This window comes from Olea europaea, unplaced genomic scaffold (assembly GCF_002742605.1).
Source record: "Olea europaea var. sylvestris unplaced genomic scaffold, O_europaea_v1 scaffold1093, whole genome shotgun sequence".
Taxonomy (NCBI): Eukaryota; Viridiplantae; Streptophyta; class Magnoliopsida; order Lamiales; family Oleaceae; genus Olea; species Olea europaea.
In genome coordinates, this window is record NW_019228292.1 from 222,337 (window position 1) to 233,323 (window position 10,987).

A 10,987-nucleotide genomic window follows, 5' to 3' on the forward strand; every position below is an offset into this window, starting at 1 on the left:
AGGGTATTGAGAATATTTTAATCTCCATCCCATTTCTTGCAAATCCCAAAGATATGGTGGTTGATAATGGCGCCAATTGAATGATAAATAACATTACTAAAAACATGAAGCCTTTTTTGAGCCTTATTTTGGAGGAAAAAAATGAATTTTTGAATAGTGTATTGATGGAAAAATGTGTGATTAAAAAATTTAAAAATTTTGAATTTACGCGTAATATTATTTTATTGAAGAATGTGTGGTTGAAATAATGTCAAAATATTGTAGAAAAATACATTTTTTTTTCTAAATAATGGGACTCAAACAAGCTGGAAAAAGGAAGCATATGACTCTCTCTTTTTCTTTTTTCTTTTTTCCCCTATTAACTTGTCAAACTCTCAATGCTACCATTCTCCTTTATGATGAAGATGTGTCTTGATTATCTTATTAATCATCACCAAACCTTGCGTAAATTTAACTTCTACTCTTCTCATTAATTGCTAGTCACACATTCTCTTCATTTGAAATTCAAGTTATTTGGGATTACATATATTTCGTGAGAAGTAACGCAAGACAAAATCCTGACCTTAAAACTATTATATGACTATTGACTAAATCAAAGAAAAATGTTTTTCATTGTTTTCTTTTCCAATCAAATTGACGGGCTAATTCTCAAGTGAGAATGTGCAATTCTCCTTGTCATTCCATGTTATTATTGAAAGATTGACTTTGATGTCTATCGCATTTACGATCATTCAAATGAAAGTACCGTTTATGAGAAAAAAAATGAAAAAAATGTAAAACAAATGTTCAAACCCACTCAAAAAAAAAAAAAAAGGAAAAAAATTTGTTACAGAAAAGGGAGAACTAGAAAAAGATAGAGAGAATTCCCATGCCTAAAAAAAGGTATCCAATTTCAAATATTACCGGAGGAAAGTTGCACTTTTATGAATTTTTGAGGTTCAAATTGTCAATAAACCAAATTCTAAAACTCCCTTCTTCTCAGTCTCACTCCCTTCCAAAACCCAGCCAGATAAGGAACAAAACCTCGTTCCTCATTTCAATAAAAGGGGAAATCCCCTTTCACCTACCAAACAACCTATTCACTCTGAAAATTGGCTACAAAAATGGCAAACCTAAGAACAGCAATGGATGCTGCATTTTGGGACCTAAATATATCAACCCCACAAGCTCTTGATGGCATTTCCAGGGCGGTGCCTGGGGAACCCATACCATTGGATTTTACCAGGGCTAGTAAAGCCCTAAGAATCCAACAGCTCTCTTTCCTTGGACATGGGTTTCCTTTGGGGATTATCCCATCTTACTCCCCCTCCGCCAATCATAAAGAATTGGGATCTTTTGCCCTCCAGTCTCTTCTGGGCAAGGCCGCCTTCGGCAACTGGTAAAACTCGTAACCCAAAGCACATTTTCAGATTTTTCAAGTGCATATATGTCTAAATATCAGTTATGTTATTATAATTGTTTTTTGGGATATTGGGTTCAGGGAAAAAAACTGTTAAAAATATTAGAGATTTCAGATTAATATAATTGTACATCCCTGTCATGTGTCCTGTGCCCGTGTGGAGGCGTTGGAGCTGCAACTTTTATAGAAAATTTGTGGAATTGAGCTTTCTTCTCTATGTAGATTGCGAGGAAGTAAAAAAAAAAAAAAAAAAAAGAATAGAAACATTACCAGAACCACTACCAATACCAATTGTAGCACCTCCGCCAACACCACTGTGGCCAAAACTACCACAACCATCACCTTCAACACCATCATTTGCAAAACACAAAAGACCACCCCAAAACTCGAATATCCACAACGCAAACCACCCACAACATACCGAATAAAAAAAATTACTAGAGGCAACGACTGCGAGGCATAGCGACGCTCGATCTATATTCAGTATGGGAGGCGATGTTGCGCACGTCAGTAGCAGGGTCTTGAAGTGAGGCACCGTGGCGCACAAAGATGTTGTCGTAGCAAAGCGCGCTGCACTGCAATACTGCTTCACCATACGAGCGGACACAATCGGTGGTCACGTCATACCGGAGGACAAGCAGCGACGCCAGAATAAAGAGGTGTCAGGTGGGTGAAGAGAAAGGGATAAAGAGGTTCAGAATAATTTAGGGGTAAATAGCGATTTTGAAGGAGACATTCTGGCTTGTGCAAAACCCTCGAGAGGCAGTGAGGTTGCGCCGTCGTGAATCGTTGTCGCCGGTGGCAACGGTGGTGATTTATAGTAGAGATAAGGGAGAGAATATAGATGGTAGAGAGAGAAAGATTAGGGTTGAAATTGAATTTGGGTGAAATATTTAATATTTAAATTATTAAATCACCCGATTTCTGAATAATGTAATTTTGGCCCTGATTTTTGAATTGTAATGTTTAAAGCCCTGATATTATGTAATTTCCACAAAAATTCTAGGTCAAAATTAGGCCCCCGCTGGTCTTGGGCCTCATGCCTCATTGACCTTGCCTCAAGACCAGGCCTGCAACCAGGCACAACATATGTGTGTTTTTGTATCCATGGAGAAAAACAGTTTAATTAGATAGCAAAGTCTAAATACATAATTGATATTCCCTAGTTATGCAACTAATGCATGCAGAAGCTTTTGTTGAATCTATTACTGATTCAATTCTACATTATACAGTATTCTGTTTTTGTTTTATGACATTACAAAATGTCTTCATAAATAGATTTTTCCTCATATTTCTCGAATCTTTCATTAGGTCTATTTCCTCTGGCCAAAGACACACCCTCTGAGCAACTTTCTGGGGTTCCTTTGTTAAGTAAACCTTTGCTAAAACATATTTTATCTCTTTATTTTCCAAAATTTGATGAATTACGAACTGTCATATATATATATATATATATATTAGTTGATATCTTCTATATACAAGTTTGCTGCTAGGAGTCCCTAGAGTCGAATCAATAATCAAAAGGAAGTGGAATCGGTGATGGAGTTAGTCTTGTTACCATCACCATCACCGGATCAGTTCGGGTTGTCGCATGACGCCCTCAGAGCCCCCGAGGAGGAAGGGGGGTGACTTGAAGGGTATTCCACCTAAGGTTCTTTTTTCTTTACTGGAGTTGCCTGACCGCGAGGAAGGCCCTAGACGAGTGATTGACTTGTTGCCTGGTAGGCCGAGAGTAATACACTGTTACAAGAAGGGCTAAATGACTTTGAATCCGCCCGTGCCAAAGATATATAAGAGGTGTCTTGTGAAATAAGAACTCCCATAGTTAAACCATTGCCGGAGAAAGAAATAAGATGAGTAGTAATCCAGGAAGAAGGACATCCCCTGAAGTGAAGAAAAGTCTGTAAAAGTTTGTGGATCCCTGCATGAAAACTTCTGTCAAATCATTTCAAATCTCATTTTTGCTGAGGACATCCCACCACCTGATCCAAGATACCTGTTGTAAAAACTGTCATGTATATATTAGTTTGATATCTGCTATAATTTTTTCTATGCTAATACTTTTTGCTCAGTTATGTTAAAAATAAATGCATCTCACCTTCCATTTGTATATATAAATGTTAATGTACTAATCTATGAGGGTGGCTTTCATTGTGTAGGTGGCTTGGATTAATTGGACAATTTCGTCCCAAGAAGTTAATATCTTCTATCAGCGCAGAGATACGCGGTGCAGATGAATGGGAGCTGCCTTTAGTTAAAGATGTAGCAAAGCATTTCCTAGACAAATCACTTTATGCACTTGGCCTATGCTCTCAAATATCGTTAACATCATCATCATCCTTACTGTTGAGCACTGAAAAACACGGTGAGAGGAAGGGCCGCCGCACCAGAGCTATGCTTCTACACAAGGCAAGATCTTGACTGCTAGTTTCTTCCAGTCATATTATAATAGGGGAATCCAAATCCAAACTTTTGTAGGAACCTTATCTAGAAAAAGATAATAAAACTAATCACAAGTGAACAAACATAAAAATAGTGGCAAAACTAACACATGCTGTTGCTTTCAAGTATGAAAGCATTCAGCAACTATTGTCTTTAAACTAGTCTTATTACTTTCCCTTCCTTCAGAGTTGATTCTTAAGAGAAGCGTATAAATACATTTAGGCACGTTCTTTTCCTATGAACTTAGCATTCAGTTTCTTTTGTCACTGTGAGAGGTAAAAATGTAAGCATTTATGCTTCTCTCATTTTCATGAGTACAGGAGCATGTTTTGTGATCTAATTTAAAATAAAAAAAAAAAAAAAAAAAAATTTTCCAATCAGTATCCTTAGACTGTTCATCCCTTGTTTCTGAATCTGGATTGCGATATCGTTTTGGAATCCATAGAAATAGTTGTCCTCCTCATGCTGTTGATTCCTCTGATAGCGAGACACCACTTACTTTAATGCCTGGGGTGTGTGTCAAAGCCGCCTTTTCTTATGAAAAGAACAAAGACCTGTGGAGGCAAAAGGAAAAAAAAGAGGATGTCATAATAGAGACAGACCAGGGCCGATTTTGGCGACCTTCATATGATATTCGTCTCAGAGAGCCTCATGCAGCGGTATCTGGAATTATAGGTAATTTCGACGTTTCTCAGAATTCTCTTATTGTTAATTCATGTGTTCTATATTTAATCTATCTGTATGAATGCAATTTAGTTGGCTTTTGTATGTTGAATTTGCAAGGTGTCGAGTCCAATGCTGCTGAATTTTTATCTTGGCTTCCAACATCGGGAATATGACTTTGCTGTTGTTGGATGCTCTTTTTATCTGCATAATCCTTTAGTTTAGATATTTTTGGGGAATGGCCTGCGATCTTCTTATACAATTGGGGCAACTGATTCATTTTAGAAACAAGAATGATCAATTTTGAGATGTTGGGGGGTTTTTGTATGAACTGTGTTGATAGTATATATATTTTGAGCCTGTTGATACTTTCCTTAGGATATTTGAAAATGATCCTACTCTGGCTTCTGAATTTTCAAGAAATTATTTCCTAGAGATGTGCCCTTGGATTCTTGTTTTTAGAATATATATTTGAGAAAATTGCAGCAGCAGTTTGTAACCTGTCCAATTTTTGTAGATTTTACCCTAACATTCAGTTTGTGCCAACAAAGATTCCTAACCTTTCAAAACTATGCACTTTAGATCTAAATGGATGGGACCGTTAGTTGACCAATAGTCAAAAGATTGACCTAATTTTGATCAATTTTAAAAGGTTAAAATAGTAAAATTATATTTTATATAATAAAATAATAAAATTTAAAATTTAAAAACCAAAACCTTAATAAAAGATCATCTTCTCCACGCCACCCCAAAAACCAAACCCAATAGAGAAACGGCTCCGCCATCGATACCATTGCTCAAATCGTCGGACTTACACATTATCGGAAAGCCCGACCCTAACTCCGACGGAACAAGCCAAAATGACGCAGCAACAACAGCTGCTCGCACAACCTAAAACTGTCGGCAACTCACTTTCCGGCCACTCTCAACCTAAGACCAACATACTGGTAGATTCCCCTCATCATGGCGCATCTACTCATGGCCACCAAACACCTACTCTACCACCCAATCAGCAATTGCAGACAAAACTCGCGCACGCAATCAACACGCAGATTTTAGATGCAGATTCCAACGGCGGTGGTCTATCCCATGATCGTGGACCACCCCTGTCAGTATCCTCTCATCATGGCCAAGCTATTCCGCCCATGGGTTTTCATCAATTTTGTACGAATCATGCAATTGATTCCAGAGCAGTTCGAACGTAAACAGGCTTAGATTCCCTTCCAATTGAGGCTTCAAAACTGATTCAATCTTCGAATCAACATGGGGGAATGATTACTGAATGCCAAACGACCATGGGAATACCTTCAATTCAGCTAATTCAACGTCCGAGCTCGAGCGCATATATTGAGCATATTCAATCTGGACAAACAATCAATGCACTTTTTTGGTGTGTGGATTCTATGATGGTGGTGTTAAGGTTTTGGTATGGTATTTGATGATGGTTGTGCCGGCGAAGGGGAGACTGTGGTGACACCACCGTCGGTGAAGGGGAGGCTGTGTTGGGGATGGTTGCCGACTGGTGGACATGCTAATGGTTTTTTTTTTTTTTTTTTCCTTTTTTCTTTTTCCTTTTTAGTTTACTTTGTTTGTTCTATTTTTGGTTTTTAAATTATTTTATTTTATGTATAAAATAATAAAATTACCATTTTACCCATTTCAATTTAGTCAAAATTAGTTGAAGTCCACTTTTGTTAGTCAACTAACAGTCATCCATCATTTGGAACCCAGCTGCATATTTTTGAAAGGTTAGGGACTTTCTTTGGCACAAATTGAAGGTATGGGTAAAGTCTACAAAAATTGGAAAGGTTAGAGATCGTTGCTGCAATTTTCGCTATATATTTTTGCTCAAAGTTTGATTATCTCTGAAACTATAAGGCTTTTTCGAATGGTGACAATTGAATATCCTGTAAGTATCTTTTATCTATTGTTTGTTTGGATTGTAATTCGTGGGCACACGTTTTCCTACTACCTGGTCGTATTGTGATGATTTTTCCTACTTTTATCATGTTATATTCTGTTGCCCCTTTTTACATATCTAGGGGGTACTTGTGCGGCATGGTTTGGAGGTGGAAAACATTTGCCCGCCGTTGAGTCAACGGAAGGCGCAGACAGCATTTCTTCAGGTGCTAAGAGTAGAAGTTGTTTTGGGGTCGATTTATTTGGCTCAGCTTGCTACACTTTTCAACATGGAAAGTTCAGAGAGCTGTTTGGAGACCTCACCAGAGTAGACGCTCGCCTGGATATTTCTTCAGCTTCAACTTTAGCCAAAAAAGTTTCAAACCTTTTCCGCAGTGCATCGAATAATGGTGCACCAAATTTACTGTCTTCTATTGGACTTAATTTGATATTTCAGCAGCAGGTAAGCTATATTTTTCTGCATTCTTCTATTATAACATAACATTTTTACACCCTTAAGATTATTAGAAACTCGTATTAGGGAGTTGGTACTGTTTTCAGTTCTATAAATTGACTGGAGAGGAGAGATTGGTTTTACAAAGTCGGCCATATTGTAGAAAATAATTAATTGATGTGATAAATATGAATGCGGAAAATTGTTGTAAAATAGATGATGCTGTATCCTCTGGGATAAAGTAAGGTTGTTTGTAATTTTGCAGGTTGCTGGCCCCATTGTTTTTCGAGTAGATTCCAAGTTTTCGCTCGATTCATCTTCCGGAAGGCACGGCCCACAACTGGAAGATCTGGTATACAGCTTGAATTACTCTTTAAGGCTCCTAAGGTCTGGGAAGGTGGTCGCATGGTATTCTCCGAAGAGGAAAGAAGGGATGATTGAGCTACGACTGTTTGAATTCTAACTCTTGCCTCTAAATCTTTACGTAGTTTAGGGCAGTTTTAGATTTTAAATACCATTCGTGTTACTGTCTTGTGGTGGGAAACTTATTCTGGCTAGTGTCTCACTTCCACATACTTTGAGTGGTGGTCTATATTCACATACATCTTTCTATCGTGGTTTATTTTTCATTTACAATTTACAAAATCTCTCAGCATCATCGTTCAACATAAAAGTTGTGGCAGTTAGCTGTTTAAAATTGGGCATATCACTTTATTGTACTAGTCTTTGTACAGATATATAATTTAGGAATTTCTATTGGCTAAAAATGGGTTTTGCTTAACCAGGAATTTGATGCTCCTGGTTTTAGACAACAAGGTAGATGGGACAATGGATGTGATAACGTTTTGGTAAGTTTTAAAATGATGAGTCAGAGTGACTGAGTGGTATGGTAATTTGGAGAGGTTTTAAAGTTTCATGACGATTGAGAAATATTTTAGAAAGTTTAATGGAAACTTGGAGATATTTTAAATTCAATGCATTTGGGATACATTTTGCAAAAGTTCAGTGGTAATTGAAATATTCCAATTACGAGCCCCATGGACTGGCTCATGAGAAATTCGACTGCAAGTTGAGATGAGCCTCCCTTCTAATTTGGTGAACCGACTTGCGTGCTCAGTTCGTGGAGGCCCGTGTGGCTTGCCTACATTAATTCAAAATTTTATTATTATTATTATTTTTAAATTTCAAAATTTCATCTATAGAAAAATGCTCACGAGCTAAACCAAGCTCGACTCATAGGAAATGAGACAACTCAGGCTCAGCTCCAAGCCTAGAAGGAGGGCTCATAAGCTGGCTTAATGGAGTTCGTTGCCGTCCCTAATTTAGTCAAACGAATGGCCTAAGACCTTGTTTAAGAGCCATTTCTTTATTTTTGAAATTTACGTGCGCATATATATATATCAAACACCACCTAATGAATGCAAATTATATTCATTCTCGTGACATTAACGGCAATTTAAATGCATGCATCAAAACACAAATTTATTATTTAATTCAATTTAGTCGTTATTTTACTTGTCAGTTACAATTTTTTTTTATGACCATGGGTGTCCGGGTCAGCTTATACGCACCTCGACTGATCCCACAGAGCCTTAAAGTTTACAGTCGGATACTCACCTTAGTGGCCTTGAGGGGACTCGAACTGGTGACTGATCACTTCTCAGTTGCAATTTGAATTTAATTTTCACACTTTGAATTCAATTTGTGAGTTATTTACCTAATAATATTAACTGAAATGATTGTGATGGACAGACAGTTGCATTCTTGAAGTCTAGATTATATCGAGGTTATTATAACTAGGATATGCTTTTTAGCCTACAAAATATCCAAGTTTCGATAAGATAGAACAACTAGGCATAATTCCTCAAATTTAGTTTCATTTGACTTGTCCAAATTATAATTGAGAGTGCTTAGATGGTCGGAGTGGAATTTATACATGAAATAGTGAAAATATCCAATAATTTCGATTTGAAATCTTCTAATATTAACTCGTGTATTTTTTATTACAGTGAAGGAGATTATTGTATATTACTCATGTTTATTTTTTATTACAGTGAAGGAGATCATTATTTTTAATATTGTACGAAGAATTTGAAATGAACAATATTATTTAGACGGGACAATTTCTTTTTTCCTTTTAATTTCTAGGTTAGCTAAATTCTGTCACAGAAATAAAGAAATTCCAGTCATCCTTCTGGTCACCTTATTCAACATATCACAAAAGTTTGTTAGACGAATTTCTGTTTAGTTTTGCTCAAAATTTACTAAAGACAAATTGAAAAAGCTCTTGCTTTATTTTGTTGGTTAAACTATTCTCTCTCTTTATTCAATTATTAACACTAGTCTATGTTACGTGCGATGCACGAGCTGTGTATGAATTATGGTTTGGTTAGCGTATGTATTGAATATGTTCGAAAATTTATCGGAAGATGAAATTATTGGCAAGGAACTAACTAGCAAATAATTGAGATAATAGTATACATATTGATGTGTTTGATTGTGATTTGTAAATTTGTAAATTCATCGTAGTTAATCATGTGTTTGTAGTACAGTCAATGATAGATAAGAGAGAATAAAAATTAACTTCATTACCGTCGTTAATTACAGAGTATAGCCAAGACAAAATAAATAATGACTGGTTTTCGAGATGAATGATGTAGGGATTACATATACATCATTTGTCATTACTTTTTTTGTTTGGCAGCTTTTGATCAGGAAATTATACATACTTAACAAAATAGAATTTCAAGATCACATTTACAATGAAGACAAATTTCAGAAAACAAAATAACAAAAATTTCACAAAATCACACAGCATACTCTTGTCAAAAGGTTGGTTTTATAAAAAATATTTTGACTACCATTTAATCCAGTTTTTCTTTGTGAGCAAATGAATTTGTGTCTGAACTTATGTTTTCATCACAAGCCACTTTTGAGCTGGAACTCTCATTGGAAGATTTGAAATGGGCTTTTTTCGCTGGAGGTGACCAATTTTCTTGATAGTCTGTACTAACGTTTTTTCCAACTGTTGTAACCACAACCTCACTGTCAACGTTTGCTTAGATTTTTGGTTCAAGACTTGTATGATCAATATTTGCTTAGATTCCTTGTCCTGGACTTGGATGGTCTAAGTCTGTTACAAAGATGATATCAAATCTGTAATTTGATGAATTAGGTTCATTTTGTGATGCTTTTAAGTAGAAAGCTCGTTCAATATTTTGCATTTTTTTAATGGTTGCTTCGAAATTTGTCTTTGAACCCTGTGTTAATTTTAAATTATATTAATATTGTTCTACTAAAATATGTATTGAATAGCAAAATGTTTGAGGTAAGTTGGATTTCTTACAAATTTGGTTTCCTCCATCAAAGACTGTGAAGTTGTAAATAATAGTTTCTCAACTAGTTCACCAATTGCATTTGCACTTATTGATCCCGTGACATCTGAAAGCTGCACATATGCTCTAGCTCTAAAGTGAAAAAGAAATTAGTATTAAAAGATGCAAGAGTAATAAACAGAAGTAGAAAGGTCATGCATAAGTAAATATTTTACCTTCACCAAATGAAGTAAAAAAATGAAAATTAATTAATTGTTAGTGTGTTTTATCGAGAAATAGCTTTGGAATTGAGACTCTTGCAAAAAATACAAAGATATGTTTCTCCAAAATCAATATTCAATCGTCTAAAACAGTTGTTGTAGGCCATGTACCAAAATTTGCTATCAATTTTGTCTGTTGTTGCTGTTGCTGTGCCGTTTACCCAATAGAACTTTCGTTGTTACCAGTATGGATATACTTAGAGAAATTACAAGGAAAAATAAATAATATGATTGAGTATATCTTGTAATATATATCTCTATATTAGGAAATAAATACAGATTGAATAGCATACTTAACCTTAATATTACCGCTAGAAGGCATCCCTGAAGATTTTGAATATGAGTGAATTTACTTCGTACAGGTGGAGAAAGATTTGTAGGGCTTTCGTCCATGTATGATTTTTTCAATACAAAATCATCTATTTTAATGGAATTTGTTCTTACCCTAATCTAAAGACGTGAAGATAATTAGTAACTCCAATAGTAATGTGTGGAAAAATAATCGAGAGGGAAAAAAAAGAATAATAAAATATAG

General features: G+C 35.8%; 1 protein-coding gene across 1 annotated transcript; it reads left to right on the top strand.

The window, feature by feature from the left end:
* Positions 1 to 963: 963 nt before the first annotated feature.
* Positions 964 to 7,497, top strand: LOC111373251 (protein TRIGALACTOSYLDIACYLGLYCEROL 4, chloroplastic). The gene is given in 5 exon segments (XM_022995759.1): positions 964 to 1,378; positions 3,559 to 3,836; positions 4,157 to 4,516; positions 6,547 to 6,866; positions 7,123 to 7,497. Coding segments are annotated over 5 exon segments (1,431 nt in total). The 5' UTR covers positions 964 to 1,103; the 3' UTR covers positions 7,321 to 7,497.
* The last annotated feature ends 3,490 nt before the right edge of the window (positions 7,498 to 10,987 follow it).